The 18,596-nt window shown below is 41.0% G+C and overlaps 3 protein-coding genes across 13 annotated transcripts in view; 2 read left to right on the forward strand and 1 right to left on the reverse strand.

Annotated features, from left to right (window-relative positions):
* Positions 1 to 11,000, reverse strand: part of LOC133725274 (putative disease resistance protein RGA3) — a 28,304-nt gene extending 17,304 nt beyond the window's left edge. For 7 of the 11 annotated variants that reach the window (XM_062152477.1, XM_062152478.1, XM_062152475.1 and 4 more), the window contains exons 1-2: positions 7,874 to 11,000; positions 7,598 to 7,788 (exon numbers count right to left, since the gene is read on the reverse strand). In XM_062152477.1, the coding sequence (XP_062008461.1) occupies positions 8,438 to 10,864 (2,427 nt within the window). In that variant the 5' untranslated portion in view covers positions 10,865 to 11,000 and the 3' untranslated portion in view covers positions 7,598 to 7,788; positions 7,874 to 8,437. Of the gene's footprint in view, positions 1 to 3,783; positions 5,173 to 5,269; positions 5,440 to 5,537; positions 5,677 to 7,597; positions 7,789 to 7,873 lie in introns of those variants that run through there. The other 4 variants (XM_062152482.1, XM_062152483.1, XM_062152481.1 and 1 more) reach the window with 4 other exon arrangements.
* Positions 11,001 to 11,717: 717 nt separating this feature from the next.
* On the forward strand, positions 11,718 to 13,764 carry LOC133740076 (uncharacterized). The gene has a single exon (XM_062167927.1). It carries the CDS (start codon positions 11,761 to 11,763, stop codon positions 13,537 to 13,539), a length of 1,779 nt encoding a protein of 592 aa, XP_062023911.1. The 5' UTR covers positions 11,718 to 11,760; the 3' UTR covers positions 13,540 to 13,764.
* Positions 13,765 to 15,530: 1,766 nt separating this feature from the next.
* On the forward strand, positions 15,531 to 18,408 carry LOC133740080 (ankyrin repeat-containing protein ITN1-like). Its single transcript, XM_062167940.1, has 3 exons — positions 15,531 to 16,132; positions 16,335 to 16,750; positions 17,195 to 18,408. Exons 1-3 carry the CDS (start codon positions 15,679 to 15,681, stop codon positions 18,209 to 18,211), a joined length of 1,887 nt encoding a protein of 628 aa, XP_062023924.1. The 5' UTR covers positions 15,531 to 15,678; the 3' UTR covers positions 18,212 to 18,408.
* The last annotated feature ends 188 nt before the right edge of the window (positions 18,409 to 18,596 follow it).

Below are 18,596 nucleotides of genomic sequence, written 5' to 3' on the forward strand. Positions count from 1 at the left end.
CCCAGGCCCAGGCCCCATTCCACTTCTCTCTAACTCCTTTTTTGACTCAGCTTTTGACTCTCAGATGCCTCCCACACCAGTTCGGCCTCCCACACCAGTTCCTTCTTCTCCGCCATCCCCAACCACGCGATCTTCTCCGCCAATCCCAGACCCACGATCTTGTCCGCTACCGCCACCTCCGCCTCCGCCTCCACCAGTCCGGCCCCCTGTCACCCTTCGCCAGTATTCCCGTCGACCCAGGCCGCCTGCTCCACCCCCGCTCGTCCCTCCTCTTCCTACCCCACCATCTTCTCCGTCTCCTCCTCCCTCACCTCCACCCGTCGCTCTTTCCGACCAGCCTCCTCCCGGCCCACCACTGCTCCGTCGCTCCACCCGCTCCGCTGCGCCACCTGCTCGGTTCGCCGATCTCGACTTCTCCAAGCCTCAGTCCAATGCTTGCACTTACCAATCGCCCTCCTTCCCGCCAGGTCCTTCCAAAGGTACGCGGTATCCATTGGCCAATTATGTCTCTTATCATCGTTACACTCCTACCTACTCCTCTTTTGTGGCTCAGCTCAGTGCCGTCCATGAACCAAATTCCTATTCTGAGGCAGCTGCTGTCCCCGAATGGCAGGATGCCATGCGAGCCGAGTTGGAGGCCTTGCAGGCCAACGGTACATGGACACTCACCACGCTGCCCCCTGGGAAGTCCCCCATTGGTTGTCGATGGGTTTATAAAGTCAAGCACAAGTCTGATGGTTCCATTGAACGATACAAGGCCCGGTTGGTGGCCAAGGGCTTCACACAGATGGCAGGTATTGACTATCAGGACACCTTTTCTCCTACTACTAAAATAGTTACAGTCCGTTGTCTACTTGCATTAGCTGCGTCCCGTGGCTGGTCCCTTTCTCAACTCGATGTCAACAATGCCTTCCTCCATGGCAATCTGGATGAAGAGATTTATATGTCTCCACTGCCAGGGCTTCGGAGACAGGGGAGGAGCATTTGGTTTGTCGGTTGCATAAATCCTTGTATGGTCTAAAACAAGCTTCAAGGCAGTGGTTTTCTAGATTTTCAGAAGTTATTCGATCTGCTGGTTTTGTGCAATCTAGAGCGGACTACTCTCTTTTTACCAGAAGGCAAGGCAAGTCATTTACAGTCTTATTGATATATGTTGATGACATCTTAATTACTGGCAATGATCCTGTGAGTATTGCTGATGTTAAGAATTTTCTGCATAAAACATTTCGTTTGAAAGATCTTGGCTGCGTAAAGTATTTTCTTGGCATTGAGGTTTCTGCATCCAAGAGAGGAATTTTTATTTGTCAGCGCAAGTATGCGTTAGAAATTATAAAAGATGCAGGATTATTGGGCGCTGCCCCTGTTGATACACCCATGGAACGTGGTTTAAAGCTGTCAGATAAGACTGAGTTACTCAAAGATCCAGAGAAGTATAGGCGTTTGGTTGGAAGATTGATCTATCTCACAGTGTCAAGGCCAGATATTACATATCCTGTTCATATATTAAGCAGGTTTATGCATCAGCCTCGAAAAGCCCATTGGGAGGCAGCCTTGCGAGTGGTACGCTACCTCAAGTCAGCTCCTGGTCAAGGCTTATTCTTTTCCTCAAATAGTGATCTTCGGCTACGAGCCTTTTGTGACTCAGATTGGGCCGGGTGTCCACTTACAAGAAGGTCTACTACAGGGTATTGTGTGTTCTTAGGACCTTCTTTAATCTCATGGAGGTCTAAACGTCAGAAAACAGTCTCTCTTTCTTCAGCTGAAGCTGAGTATCGTGCTATGACAGGAGCTTGTTGTGAGTTGACTTGGCTACGTTATTTACTTCAAGACTTGGGGATTTTACACCAGGAAACGGCATTGCTTTATTGTGACAACAAGGCTGCTTTACATATAGCAGCAAATCCAGTGTTTCATGAATGTACAAGACATATAGAAATGGATTGTCACTATATCAGGGATAAGATCCAAGATGGTTCAGTGGAGACACGGTTTGTGAGTTCTGGAAATCAATTGGCTGATGTTTTGACTAAAGCTCTTGGCAAGGAAGACTTCATGCTTATGATTCGCAAGTTGGGCGTACAAGATATCCACTCCCCAACTTGAGGGGGAGTGTTAGAAAGTAGAGCAAAATTAGCTTGATATAGCTGTCAACATTCAACACAATCATTATGTATCATCACAGTTAATTCTATATAATTAGGCATTAATAGGCCACGAATAGTTTTCCTTTTTGTATCCTAGAATCAAGCTATATCTTTGTATATATGATATACAGATCAATACAGCAATCATCACTTCCTGAAAATCTGTTTCTGTTGTTTTTCATTCCCACTGTTCATCATTCCTTATACCAATCCTCTTTGGTGATAAGAACCAAAAAAATCCTCTTTGGTGATTTTGATTAACCAATCCTTATTTTCTGTTTTTTGAAAACCATGGATTAACTAATTCATGTCTTGTCCATTGATCACGACTCTTGGGTATGTTAGTTTAACTCGATTGATTTTGTGGGAAGAAAAGGCCTTTTATATTAAACTCGATCGAATTTGTGGGATATATCCTAATATATAGGGAAGGGAGGGATTCCTGTAATAGAAAATTTGAAATAGTGGAGTTTGATTATATAAGAATTGGACAGATTTGTCTCCAACGAACTGCAATCGATGAACTTTGCCAACACCCGCATGTAGATTGTTATGAAACCAGAGGCTAATTAATATCCAATCTTTCTTCGTTTCCCTCCTCCCTTCTTTGATCTTATCTGGTGGTGTTGTAATCTTAGATTATGAACAATGTATCTAGCTTTTTTAATTTAGCATACTCAGTGTATCTATATTTGAGTCATTCCAAATACCAGATGGGGACCTTTTTCATGTGGTCAAGCAAGCAAGCTTCCTGTATATGTTTTTATGTTCTTTTGTTTCCCTTGATTAGCTAGATAGCTACTTTCACCAAACATTGGATTCTCAAAGAAAACTCCCAAGTTTCCCGATTCTGCAGCTTCATTTTTCTGTTAACAAATTTCTTGGGGATTGTCTTACAATATGAGCATCTTCATATATCTACTAACATTTGAATCTTATATTTTGATCAACACTAACTGATTCAGTGATCCCTCTAACATTTGTTGGGAAATCAACATTTCCTACAGTCATTCAGTAAGCTGAGAGAAACAAGACCAAGCAAAAACCATATCAAATGGAAGGTCGGTCAAATTGTTCCTCCAAAACAGGGCAATTTCAAAAACAAATGGGGGCAAGAATTGCTGACTTCGAATTCCCTCAAATGGATGTCGAAACCAATTTTATCTTCAGCCAGTGACTCGTTTTTGTAAACCACGGATAACTAAAATACGGTTCAATAGCTTCGGATTCAATGCTAATTCAAAAAAAGTTTTAGCCAGAACTGGACATGTATAGTTTCTTTAAGATTCAACAATTACAATGAAATTGCAACAAGGCGCGTAAGACAAGGAGATGATTGGATTGTGTGGCAGATGAGGATACTGATTTTTGGGATTTCAAATGAGTGAAACAAAAGGTAATTTTGGCAATAAAGAAGTTTGTTGGGTACAAGATAAGGGCAACTTGGGAAATTAGGTGATTTAATTAGATATTTTTAAAAACAAATAAATTTGTTGGGTATATTAAGAAGTTTGCTGTGTACATTTAGAAACACCCAAAAGTTATTACATAACTAAGCTTCCAACTTTTATAAATTAACACATGATTATGCCAAAGCACAACAAAACCACTGCTGATAACCTTTTTTTTTTTTTTTAGAAAATAGATAACTTCATTAATTTATCCATGGCCAGAAGGCATGTATATCAGATGTTGTCTCATACCAAAATCATAAATGGCACAAGCTACCAAGCAAAGGACAAGTGAGCCTCACTGTTAACACATACGCTCACATATTTGAGCCTAACTACAAGAAAACAAATCCTCACTACTAACCTCTTTTTGAAAAGTAAACCTAGTCGCCTAGAGACCTCAATTGGTGTACAACTAGAGAAAACTAAGATGAAAGTAATAGAAGACCAACTTTCTGGTAATAGGTAAGAAGACCAGGAAAACTTAAAGCTTTCCTTTGCCCTTTTCTCGAGCCTCCAGCTGTAGGGTAATGATCCTCCGGGATCCCAAATATGAAACCCTGAAGAAAAGGAGCATATTCGCAGGGTCCACCAAAGAGCCCAATGCCAAAAGGTACTCAGAGCAGGTTTGGACACTCCAGGCCCATTTGATTGTAGCCTCAAAATTGATTTGGGCCACCACAATCTTTTGGGCTTCCAAAATGATTTGAGCACCCAAACTGATTTGGGCCCCCAAAACGATCTGGCCACCCCACTTGTCGCTCCACTGCCAAGCACGTCCGACGTCGTCGCTACCCCTCCAGATGCAGCCACCGCCATCGTCTCAGACACCCCACCGGCGTGCTCTGCAGACTCCAAAACATGATTCGCTTCACGGTGCACGACGACAATCTCCGCCACTTCCAAAAGTTGGAGTGCAAAGGCCGGCGCCGCCATCAATTGAAGTTTGGCCGCTTTGATCCGGGTCCAGAGGTCGCACGTCCACCACACAGGATCTCTCATCTCTTGGCTTCTAGATTGTATGCGTTGGTCGTTCCCGACTGCGAACCACCCAGACTTGAGCCGGCCTCGCCTCGGCCGGATCCGACACGACCATTCTTCCACCCAATCAACATTGAGTCTGATCGGACTGGAGCACCGATCCATAACCCTCACATCACCTATTTCCTTCCGGCAAGAGATGATGAGTAACCTAGGACAAGGTTGTGTGGTCGCCGCACAAGGTCGGCTTCTGAGTGTCATCAGCAGATGACGTAGAGGGGAGGCCGATACCGGCCGCCATGACTAAGGGCTAGGGTTGAGGTTTCGCCAGGGCCTCATTTTTAGTTCGGACTAGGGGAACTGCTGAAAACCTTGACATAAAACAAAATGAAAATAATGCTTGGTTATAAATATATGTTTATTATATTTGCTGCAGCTGCATTAGAATTTGATAGCTAGATACGGATATTCAGGCCTGAGAACTATTATTTCATTGTATAAAGACAACTTACTAATGACACATTCCAAGCTAGTTTAGGTAAGGACCTCATTATCTCCGTCAAATGAGAGCCAAACTATCACTGTTTCCAATCCTCCTGCACAATATGTACATATCAATTAGATGGAATTTGATTTTTCTAGCTGGTGGTTAAGCCATTGTTTCATAGTTCAAGAAAATGATTACCAACTCACATCAGTAATAGTTCGACTGCAGTTTCAAGTATGCAATGTCTGACAACGGTACGTCTGTTGTACATAATAACCAAGTTTTGATGATTTGAGCAGAAGAATATGTTGACCCGCCCTGCCATTTCATCTTGTCACTCTCCACACAGATTGGTATTTTTCTTTTTTATTTTGGTCTGAAACTCAATTGCAGAAATTGACATATAAAAATAAAGAAACAAATATAGGAAACAGATTACTATTGAAATCTTCAAAACAAAATTTAGCTTACAACCTGCAGAGGATGATATTGGGGTCATTATATATAACAGTCCACACAATAGCAATCCGTTGCAAGTTTAACTGGCAGTCCTTCCATCATGCTACATACGCAATGAGACGTGAGCAAAGGTCTGAGGTCCTGACTCCAAATACTGCAAACATAGTAAACCAAGTTATTATGACATAGAGGTCTGCAGTCACTCACTCTGTGCATGTGACATAATTTGATGATATTTTTGTTCTACGACCAAAGGAAAATTCATGTCCATACTACCTACAGCTTTTAGGTCTGATCGAGGTCCCCAGAATGGCACTTTCAATACTTTATGTAACTTAATTTCAAATCCAGAACAATTGTACCTTTCTTTCTGCATGCAGTGTTTAAATTAAGGGAAAATTTTAAGAACAGTACATGAAGTATCGGTCATTCTAACCTTTCGTGAATCAACTTTCGAAACTATCAAAACGGTACATGAATTTCAAATCTCAACCTAATTTTGGTGTATGCCATTACATTCTCCGTTAGTCAATGTGATTTCTGTCAAACTTTAAGGGGCAATTCAGTCACTTCTTAATTTCGTATTAATTGATTATTAATATTAATAATTAATGGAGAGAGAGAAATTAAAAAAAAAAAAAAAACAATATGTTCTCTCTCTTTTGTCCCGTTCAAACCCAACCCAGCAAACTCATGTTCTCTCTCTCTCTCTCTCTCTCTCTTCCCCCCCTCCCCATTCAAACCTAGCAAACCCAGCCAAGGAGTTAACCCCTTCTCCCCATTAAAAACTGTTAAAGGTCAGAAATTTTGATAGCTAATAAGCTCCAAAACACAAGAACCCATAACTTGTGGCTCAGCTCCGTTTCTTTTCGCATTTCCAGACTTCTCTCTCCAATTTTCTCCGTTCATTTTCAGTCAATGGCTTCCCGGTGGTTGAAACTTGAGGTTTACCCGCTATTCTTTGCCGTCGGAGCTGCAGTCAGATTTTTTTTTTTTTTTTAAGAGAATGGGTATTGGTTTTAGAATGGGTTTTAGATCGGAGAGGGACCGGATCATCCTCGGGTCTGGGCAAGGACATGTCGCCGTTAGGGGGAGAGGGGACGAGATTAATGGATCGATTGGTTGGTGGTTGGCAGCGATTTGGCGTATGGCTTGAGGTCTGGTGTTGACCATGGTGGATTTGTGGCTGGTTGTGGGTGGAGTGTTGAGATCGGTGGTGTGGGAGAAGGAAGGTGTTTGGGATGAAGTGCACTATGGATAAGGTGAAGACAACGTGCAGAGAAGGGGGAAGAAGAAGGACGCAAGAGTAAAAGAGATAGAGTGAAGAAAGAGAGTGAAGGGGGAAAAGGAAGAAGAATTCCAGAAGAAGGAAAAAAAAAAGATAGAAAGAAGAATCAGAGCCAGAGAGAGAGAGAAGAAGAATTCCAGAAGAAAGAAAAAGAAAAGGGAAAATTTCAAAACAGTAAGGTGAGGGAGAGGGAAATTGCGGAGGTTAGCTGGGATTGGTTCGATAATTGCAGGCCCGGCCGGCGGAATGGTGTGCTATTGCAGATTCGGAGGCGGTTTGATGGGGACGAGGTCGGGGCGGCATGTCGTGGCTCGGATCAGATTGTTCAGATCTGGGTTGGCTCGTTTGCCTGCGATCTGGGTATGGATCCGATTTATAGGGTTGCTGCCTCCTCAAGGCGTGATGTGGCTGGCAGAAAGTTGATGGTGGCGGTCCGGCCGAAGTGGTGTGGTGGTTGCGGTCAGTACGAGGGGGAAGGGGAGAGAGAGAGAGAGAGAGGTGCTCAATTTAGTTGGGTTTTTTTTTCCATCATCCTTGAAAAGACGGATTTACCCTCAAAAGTTTGACAGAAATCACATTGACTAACGGAGAATGTAACGGCATACACCAAAATTAGGTTGAGATTTGAAATTCATGTACCGTTTTGATAGTTTCGAAAGTTGATTCACAAAAGGTTAGAATGGCCGATACTTCATGTACTGTTCTTGAAATTTTCCCTTAAATTAAATCAGAACATCTTGCAGAATAATATATAAATAAATATTTTGATAAAGAGGAGCTCAATTACCAGAAGAAGAGATGATGAGATTTGGTAGAGGTCCTCTGTTATGGTACATCATAGGGACGGATTGATCGACTGAAATTGAATCCTCAACACAAAATAGGAATCTCGTGTCTCAAATTAAGCTCACAACCTGCAGAGCATATATATCTGGCAACATACAAGAAGACAATAGCAATCCCTTGCAAGCTCGCTCACTGCCATTGACAAACACATATATGTATTCATTAACCGATTACTTCAAATAATTACCATACAGACATTTCCAGCTTGCTAGAATACCTTGATATATCGGGCTTCATCAACTACAGCGCCCAGGTCGGAACAATTTCTTCAGTCTTTTAACGAGGAAGGTCGGAAGCGGCCCAGGTCGGAACCGGATAGCGCGATCCCACGTCAAATTGAGGTGTGGTCTATTCTGCAGGAAGTCTGGCAGTTGTTTTAGGCTTGCTGACTCGATGTGTAGGTCAGAAAGATGCGGCATTATTGTAACTTGACAATCTTCTTCCATGCAACCTCGCACTCCTTCCCACTCGTTCCACCCCACCGTCGAAAAGACGAGTTTTTCCAATTTTGGGAAAGCAGTAACAGGTGATGTTTGAGTTTCTTCTATACCCAAGAATTCAATTCCAACCTTTTCCACATTCATGTCTTGTATATTCAGAACTTCAAGAGACTGCAATCTCCCGAGAGGAGGCAAACATTCACAATTTTCGCACGACTCAAGAGTAAGAAATCTCAAATGGTGTAAAGACATCAACCATTTTGGAGACACCGTGGTGCCTGCATATTGAGAAATCACCAAATATTCCAAATTTTGATGTGGTTGCAACGCATTCAGTACCTCTACATCTCTTCTTCTGCTTCTTCTTCTTCTTCTTCTTCTTCTTCTTCTTCTTCTTCTTCTTCTTCTTCTTCTTCTTCTTCTTCTTCTGCTCCTCCTCCTCCTCCGCCTACTCCTCCGCCTCCTCCTCCTCCTCCGCCTCCGCCTCCGCCTCTTCCTTCTCCTATCCCAAAATCTAATACCAAATCAAGGAGGTGTTTCTTCTTCTCCAATTGTGCTTTCTGAGCCTCACTAGCATCAATCACTTTCCCCAAATCTTGAATTACAATCTTGCCCTGAAGCTGGTCAAAGATTGCCAGATCTCCCAACTTCAGTATTTCATTGTCGTCGTCACCACCACCACCACAGACAACAGTGAACGTATCTAGTATACGTAGACCTCCTATTCTCCCAATCCCTTTCGGCAAGTACTTCAACTTTTCACAATCAGCAACATGAAGATGCTTTAAGTTGATCAACTTGCCCATAGCCTTGGGCAGTTTTTCAAGTGATTCGCAGTTCTCAATGTGCAAGGTTTCTAAATTGAACAAACTACAGATGGCGTCAGGTAACTCCTTTAGAAATTCATTATCAGACAAATCAATATACCTCAAATGTAACAGTTCACCAATCTCCTTGGGAAGTTCATGGACCTCGCTATCACTCAAATTTAACGTCCTAAGACATTTCAATTGGAAAACTAAATCCCCACCAATTGTTGTGATTTCTGAATTATAAGTTGCGAGGGTTCGCAGATTTGTGCATTTGTGAAATGAAATAGGAACTGAAATTCGACCCTTTGCTGACCCTAGAGATAAATGACACACCTTATCAATTGAGAGCTCTGTTGATCGGTTAGCACCATCAGCCTCAATAATCAAAGATTCATTCCCAGTAAGAAACTTTACAAACTCATGCACAATATCATGCATCTTGCACCATTGAATGTTCCCTTTATAATCTAATCCAAAGTCTTGAAAGAAAGACCTCGTTACCAAGTCATCAAAATAATTTTGACCTACGGTTCTCCTCTCCTTGTTTCTTTTTGAATTGAGATAATTCTGTGACATCCACAACTCAATCAATGTGTCTTTAGAGAACAAATAATCTTGTGGAAAACTTGCACAGAATAGAAGACAACGCTTGATTTCTGATGTCAAATCATAATAACTTAGTAATAACGGTTGAAAAATTTTCTTCTCAACCACTTCTAAATCCCATATCTCACTCTCCAAAACATCACACCATTCTTTCGTTGTTCTCTTATTCCACATAAGACTACCTAAAGTCTTTGCAGCAAGAGGCGAACCCTTACACTTCTTAACAATTTTCTTACCAATAGCTTCAAACGAATCAGACTTATCTTTTTCCCTATTAAGAAATGCAAGGTGATAGAATAATGAGAAGCAATGTTGATCACTCAACTTTTCCAAATGGATCATTTGAGAGGTTGCTCCCATCATACGAGCAACTGCTTCGTTTCGTGTGGTCACTAATATTCTACTGCCTTCAGCACCAGACATTAAAGCTACCCTTAATGGTTCCCACTTTATATCATCTTCGGTCCACACGTCATCTAGGACAAGCAGAAACCTCTTTCCCTCGACAGATGTAGACACAGATTGCACGAAAGCATCCAACTCATCTGAAGTTGGATTCTTATCAATGATGGCTTTAGCAATCTTGATCCCATCGAAAGGATCTGAGACACAAACCCATTTTCTCTTTTCAAAATGGGCTTTAACATCTTCATTGTTGAAGGCTAGTTGTGCAAGAGTGGTCTTGCCCATGCCCCCCATCCCTATAATAGGGATGACTAGGGGCCCCATCTTTTCTTCACCACTACTCTTACCCAATAACATGCTTATCAAAGTATAAATTTCATCTTCCCTACCAAATATCCTAGATGGATCGACCAAAGATGAACTCTTTGGTCGTTCAGGTTGCTCAATGCCACTAGTTGTTGTGGATTGAAACTGGTACCTTTGTCTTTCCTCAGCAATTGAAGTTAGCCTACTATTCAGTTCTTTTATTTTCAGAGCAATGGCATGATGAACAATAACCCGACTGACTTGGCCAAAGCCAAAGCAAAAGCATTTACAGGGAGAGGGAATGGAGAAACGCACCTTTCTCTTGTTAACAAGAGCATTTTCACCTTCATTTTCTTGTTTCTCAACTTGCTGTTTTAGAATTTCCGTGTTCCACTCATCAAGCACGTTATCCATCTTGTAGGAGACATCTTTGAGCTTATCCAACCAATCTCGCACGACAACTTCCTTCACTTGCTTCTTCTCTGCATCCTCAAGTACAGCTTGGATTGCTTTGAGATTGTTGGTGAACTCTGCAACTTCTTTCTCCACATCCAAAACCAATGTCACCTGCCCTTTTATTAGCTTATAAGTTACTGAAGCCAGTTGTTCAAGAAGCACGGAAATGAGTGCTTCTGCCATAATGGGAATTGATTGATAATGCAAAGAAGAGGGAAATAGCTAGGAAGTGAGAAATATTGGAGAATGATTGTGGTATTGCCTTCCGTTTACCTCATGGGTTTATATACTAATCTGATAGTTCCCGCTATTGGACTCAAAGGAGCCGTGATCGTAGCATGACTAGCATCCAAAGTTCAAGAATCAAGCTATCTCTTTGATTTGTTAGCATAAATACCTTGCTTTCTTTGGGTGCTCTCTAGCCTCTTTATTCCTTTCTCCACTATGGCAATATCACACACGTACGGTTTCCTTTCTTTTCCTCTTAGTACTAAAATTATTTGTCTTGTTTAACAAAATTGATTTTAAAACACCGCGCTAGAATCAAAGAAGAAAGAGATACTAATTGGAGGGTTTTAGGTCACAAGAAGGTGACTCAGACAAGTAAGCTAGCTATAGCCTGATCCAGGAGTGAGAGTCTTGCGTACGGAAGACGCAAGGAACGCGTGGTACGGGCTGACTAATCAGACCCTTAGTAGGAGGGTATTTTGGGTATTTCACTTTAAAATAACAGGGGGGGGGGGGGGTTTTAGAATGAAAGAAATTTTTGGTGGGTTCTGATTGGACAACTACACGGCCACGTGGTGCGGCTACCGTATGTAAGAATTTTTCGATCCAGGAGGTAAGGGAGGGTTTGAGTACTCATCTTTGAGTTATAAATTGAAAATTACAAATATATCCCTTTCCCATTCCTTGATAGGATACCAAAGAACAAACCCATTCGTAGTAGGATAGGGAAAGAAGTATAAAAATCCCGAAGTAAACCAAAAAAAAAGAAAAAGAAACCGTCCAAGACCCTGTCTTTCAATTTCTTCTATCCCGGCCGGAAGACCCATCAGCATTCAATCTTTGAATCACCGATGGCTTCGCAGCAAGACACTCAATCTCCGCCGCTGGTTCACGACTGCTTGAAACTATTGAAGTCCGAGACAGACGAGCAGCGCCTCGCCGGCCTCGACCTCCTCACCCAATTTCGCAAAGCCAACGACCTCTCCTCTCTCCTCACTATTCACCACGCCCTCGGTCCCCACTTTCTCGATCAACTCCTCCCCACCGCCACCGCCCGCCGCAACGACGCCGTTTTACTTCTCTCAATCACAGCCCTCGCCGCCTTCTGCCGCGTTCCCCAAATCGCCGCCGCAAACGACGTCGTCTCCAAGATTCCACTCGTACTCAAACTTGTCTCAACATCTCAAGAATCAGACCCAATTCTCCAAGAATGCTATGAGTTTCTGTATTTGGTGTCTACAGCTTCCGATAAGGGAGCCACCACATTGTTCAATTCTGGGGGCTTCATCAAAATGCTGGCTTCTCATATAGCAGTTTTACCCTACGGTGTTGCTATTAAGCTTGTGCAAAATTTACTAAGAAAAGTGGTGTTTCTTGATATATATGTGGCAGAGCTCTCAGTGATTGTGGCTACATTGGCAAGGCAATTTGCTATGTTGCACAATGCTGCGAAATTCGATGCTCTGCATCTACTTTCGGGCATTCTCTCATCAACACATTTGAATTCAGCGCGGCTTCGGGACTCGCTTCGGCTGCTTTCGGATAGAAACTGGCCAAATTACATGCGTGATGGTATTGTGGCTATTTTGCAAAACCATGTTGGAGCCACTGAGAAGCAGGAGGCGCTTGTTCTGGCTGAGGCTATGGTGTCGATTTTCGGGGAGGGGTGGTTGATAGGGGAGATAGATAATGTAGGGGAACTTGATGGGAAGAAAGAGCCTATTCCGGCTGACAGGTGCTTACTGCTTGTTTTGGAGCAATCAAGAGTTGAGGTTGCTGTTCTGTTGAAAGCACTTGCCTATTTGAGAAATGAAGCAAGTAAGAACTCGAAATCTTCACCAACTAGTGAGACAGTTTGTTCAAAGAAAAGGAATGTGTCTCTGCTGTTTTCCTTGGTTGAAAAGATAATTAACTTGATGTCGAATGCTGTTGCTAGTGAGAATAAAGAGGAAGTACTTGTTGATGAAAATACTTGTGTGAAGATGATTGATGGCCTCAATGAGACGATTGGTGTGGTTCTGGAGTATTTACAGGATGCAAAGGAACATGGAGAGAGGAAGGGAAATGATCTTCTCGCTTCGGTGCGGATAATTGGGAGATATGTTGCAGAAACTCCCCTTGCATGTGAAGACAAGGTTGGAGAGCTTTTAGGGTATATGCTCTCGGTTGAGGGTGAAGATGAACCAAGAGGACCCTTCTACTCGGTGTGCTATTTGCTTCCAATGCTGTGCCAAATGACAGTAGAGATTGAAGGATGTAAAGCTTTGATTTCTTGTGGAGGTCATAACACTGTTGTTGACTGCCTTGTAAGATTGATTCGGCAACATAATCGTTATATGGGCGAGGATAATGGTTGCATCTATTTTGCATGGGGCACCATCTTGAATCTTCTTTCAAACAAAGAGCTAGTGCCAGTGCCATTGGATGACTTAACTGCTGTTAATCTATTGAAAGCATTGGCATGTTGGACAGAAAGCACTCATGATGACCCGTCAATTGTTATGATGGCTTCAAGAATTTGCGCATTGCTGTTGGATTTTACATCGCAGAAGGCTCTTCTTAAGAATCCTGACTTCGACAACAACTCTCTTGGTAGATTGTTTCGGCTGATTGCAAGAAGTTTGGCTTGATGGGGACAACATACATCTGATGCTGGTGAAGCAGAGAGAATTTCTTGGTATTGTTACAGCAGAAGTTTTGGTTGGATTTTGACTAGGAATATAGAGAAGATGCAAAAAGATATAGTTTTATTTTGTGCCACAGAAGGCTCTTCTTAAGAACCTTACTTTTATGTTGTTCTAATAGACTGACGTATTTTGCAACGCACAACAAGCTAGCTACAACCTCAGAACTTGTTTTGATATATAGGTCATTTGTTATTCATATATTAGCTTGAACAAGTGAAGTTCTTTTCAAGTAATTTCTTTTTCTTTTTCTTTTTGTATGTGTGATTATTGTCATTTCATTTCTGTGTGATATGTTTGGTACGTATTTGATAATTGGCTGCGAAAATGAATGTGGAGAAAGAAAATGGAGGTTAATACAGGATCTGAGATGGGAAGTCGAGACTCACATGATGATAGCACCAACAGCGTGGGATATTAATTATGCATCTTGAATCTTTTCACCTTCCAACGGATGGTAAGAATTCAAATTACTCATGTATTTTCATTTGATTAATCACTTATTGTTGTGAGCTGAGGTTGTCTTGGTAAGTCATAGACTCATAGTGTTCAATCTTTTTCCAGTTGGTTTGTTTTTGTACCGTACGTTCTCAGTCTTAAACTTCCAAAGCATATGTTCTCTAGCTAGAAAAGCAATATTGATCAAGTTTAGATTGTTAAGATGATTAACCTAAGTTGTAGCTTGTCAAAGAATTCAGAGATGTGATCTTAAGTCTCCTATATGGGGTTTGGTTATATACATAGACCAGAGTTATGTATGTAAACACACTTCGAAGCAGTTGTCAGTTAGAATTCATATATGAACTTGTGGAATTTTGCAAGCGAAAGGTTATTGATTGGGTAATCTACAAGGTTTGACAAAGTCAACCAATCCTTCAGCTGCAGACTTTGCACTATTATATATTTTCTGAAATGTCTAGCCTAGATTGATATGAGTTTAAGAACTATATATACATAAGGATCTAAGATAAAACAATACCCAAAATTTGTGGAACGGGTGTCTACGTCCCCCTTCAAGATAAAACTGCACACTGGAAGAATTTAAACGTCCTTAGGGGACATTATTGTCCTCCATCATGTTCAACATTTATATGTCAACATAAGCTTGGCCTGAATCCTATCCATCCAGAAAGCCCGCATTTCATGAGTATGCATTATAAGAATTGTTAACATGCCATTTACATTTAATTTACATGGCATACATGGTTTCTTTCAATTTCTTGGGCAAATTTTGCCTTGAAAGACATGTTCATCAAGGTTTGGTACAAAGAGAGAATTTTTATACAAAGACCTGTGTTCTAAACTAGTATGATTGATAACAGTACAATATATAAGATCAGGAAGTTTCCTAGAATAGGTGATAGAAAGACTTGACTATCTGAGTAGGGCGGGAATAAGTCATAGCAGACCAGGTTTAATCCTCATTTCTAGTAGCTCCTTTTACAAGTTTTGTCCCAGTCATGACCGCATAGTAAACCAAGATTAATCCCTCATTTTCAGTAGCTTCTTTTTTTTAATTTGTCCGGTCATCGCCACATAGTAAACCAGGTTCACTATTGGTTGAGGCAAGAACTAGAAAACTTGACTTCATTTTCTAATCATGAATAAATTAAAGTTATAAAACCATACAGATTCCAAGTCCAATTAATTGTGGAAGATTATAATCTGATCCCAAGTTCTAGGCATTTTCAAGGAACAAGGCAATCAAGTATATCCAGGAATATTGGCAAGGCCGGTAAGGGCCTTGCCAATATTCCTGGAGATACTTGATTGCCTTATTCCTTGAAAATTGCCAAGGGGAATATTCACAGTTACATGCATCATCCATGTTTTCCAAATTCAGTCAAATATTAATTCATGTATATTTCAAATCCTATTAAAATTTCCAAGAACTTGCAGTACACGAATAGAGCGTCCAACAACGTGTAGTATACGTTTTGAAAGATATAGACAACCTGTGTGTTGCCTACTCCAGTGTCCTTTATTATATATATGCATCGTATAAAGCTCATTTAGTTCCCCCCTAATTCTGAAGCCTAGTCAAAAGAATAGACAATAAAGTGTGTTCCAACTTTGAAGCCTTAAATGGATCCAAGGCTTTTAGTGTGCATTAGCAGCAACAACATACCTGAATTTATCGACTTACATCATGAAAATGAAGGAATTATTGCGCAAAGAACAGCTGATTCCTTCAACACAGTTTTACACCTTGCTTCGAAACTGGGACAAAATGACATGGTCCTGGAGATTATTAAGTTATGCCCTGAATTGGTTGCTGCTGAAAACAAGTACCTTGAGACTCCAGTTCATGAAGCTTGTCGCCTTGGAAATGCCAACATCTTGAAGCTGCTGTTAGAAGCCAATCCTCAAGCAGCAAGTAAGCTCAATGTTGAGAAAAAGAGTGCTTCTTTTCTAGCTTGCAGTCTGGGCCATCTTGATGCAGTGAATCTCCTATTGAATCAACCTTGGATGGAGAACTTAGAGGATGTTGGGCTTGATCAAACATGTATTAATGTTGCTGCATCCAATGGACACACAGGTATAGTTACAAAATCTCACGTAGCTTATTTTATGCATCCCTAATTCCTTTTGCATGAAACTATCATTCTCGTTGATTTTTAACTCTGTCTTGCAAAGTATCATTTGATTCTAGCATGTTATTGTAATGAGATCAAATGTTATTTCAATATATGCACGATTAGGTTCGATGCTTAAAAGTTTAAAATGATCTGGTGGTGCAGATATTGTTAGAGAGATACTAAACATCTGCCCTAACTATGCTCAAAAGGCTGATGACAATGGAAATTCACCTTTGCACTATGCTTGCAACAAAGGGCACAGGGAAATAACCTGGTTACTGCTACAGCGTGATGTCAATCTGGCCTTGCAGTATAACAACAATGGTTATACACCTTCTCATTTGGCAGCAATAAATGGAAACATATCAGTCCTTGAAGACTTCGCATTGAAAGCTCCAGCGGCTTTTCATTATCTCACAAAAGAAGAGGAGACAATATTTCATCTGACTGTGAGATACGGCAAATATCAAGCTTTGTTATTCTTGGTGCATGTTGCTAACAGTACTAACCTCCTTCACTGTCAAGATCGATATGGTAACACTATCTTGCACCTTGCAGTTTCTGGAGCGCGTTATGAGGTGAGAAATTAAATATCAATTTTAACTATAGCAAATAAATCAAGAAGTGATTACAGAAGCAGAATGTGGAATTGTAATATAATTAATATAGACAAATTCCACAGCTTTATGAGCTACATATCCAAGCATCGTTCTTACATTGTTTTGCTAATAGATACACTTCATAAATTTAATGGACATAACATAAATGTCAGTATTAATGCCATTTTTCTTTAAATGGAATCTCTGCCTGTACGTATAAGGACCGAAATGCTTGACTTACAAATTCCCAGTCATGTATGACAAATTTTAAATCGGAAGTATGCACAGAGTCTAGGGAAAATTAATTAAAAATATGCCAAGACAAGTATAGAGTCTAGGGAAAATTAATCAAGTGTAATATGCCAAGACAAGCATTGACATCATTCACTTATTCTCAAAGTTTTTTTTTTTCATTCTATTCAGATTGCTGAGTACTTGATCAACAAAGCAAAGATGGAGATTAATTCGCGGAACAGCAAAGGACTTACTGCATTTGACCTCCTCACTCAGGCCAAAGACAGTGTAGAGACTCGTCATCTTCAGACAATATTCCATAAAGCCGGTGGTGAAAGGTACACTAATGTGACAAGTACTTGTTCACCAGAAACATCGTCTTCAAGGCAGAGTTACATATTCGAATCAGACATGTCTATTACAAATGAAAATGCTTTACCCTCTTTGCAAGAAATAACCTGCACTCAGCCAGACAACCAATACAAGTTAAGACAGTCATCGATACTCCACAATCAAGTTCAAGGGAGATTTGACGAGGAAGCATACAAACTGAAGTCCTCTCCCTCAACCAACTCGCATCATCAACGCAGCAAGTCTTCGAACAAAAGGCACTGCAAAGATCATAAGCAGCATAAGATGTACAGAGAGGCGATACAGAATGCGAGGAACACCATAACACTAGTTGCCATTTTAATTGCAACAGTTACTTTTACTGCTGGAATTACCCCTCCAGGCGGTGTCTATCAGGATGGAGCAATGAAAGGGAAGTCGATAGCAGGCACAACAACATCTTTCAAGGTGTTTGCAATAAGCAATGACATTGCTCTCTTTTCATCACTGTCAATAGTTGTTGTTCTTGTTAGTATCATACCTTTCAGACGAAAACCGCAGATGAATCTCTTGGTGTTTGCCCACAAGGTCATGTGGGTAGCTGTGGCTTTCATGGCAACAGGTTATGTTGCAGCCACATGGGTGATCATGCCGAGAAATCATGGGACGGCTTTTGTGTTTGTGGCTCTACTGTCTGTCAGTGGTGGCACTCTAGGAACAATTTTCATTGGTTTGGGAGTGATGCTTGTGGATCATTGGCTAAGAAAGTTGAATTGGAGGAAACTGAAAAGGGGAATCTGGGGAGGTGCAGATGAAATTGAAAGCCAAAATTCTGATGTTGAGAGCTCATTCCATCAAGGCTATCACTCATACTGAATATCTTTCTCACCAAATAAATGAATTGTAAAGAATGTGTAATATCGATCTGCAAGTCAAATGCACTTGAGCTACCAAAAGAATTAAAATTTGATTGTAAAGATTTCAAAGTCCTTTTCGGAATTGCTGTGATTATTACAAAATTGAAGTTTTATTCTAGCTTTGGACCATTGGTATTGATTTGCCCAAGAGGTAGATTCTACTCATTCTAGTGTTCTACTTCTACCATATTGCGAAACATGTTATGCACGTATTTTGTTTCTTTAACTTAATAGTTGACATTGAAAGAAAGAAGATTGGCTAAAAAATGATATTGCATTGATACATTGTCGATTACATACAGATTACATATAGAAGGTACAAACCTATATTCACAAGGTAACTA

The sequence above is a fragment of the Rosa rugosa genome, chromosome 1 (assembly GCF_958449725.1).
Source record: "Rosa rugosa chromosome 1, drRosRugo1.1, whole genome shotgun sequence".
Taxonomy (NCBI): Eukaryota; Viridiplantae; Streptophyta; class Magnoliopsida; order Rosales; family Rosaceae; genus Rosa; species Rosa rugosa.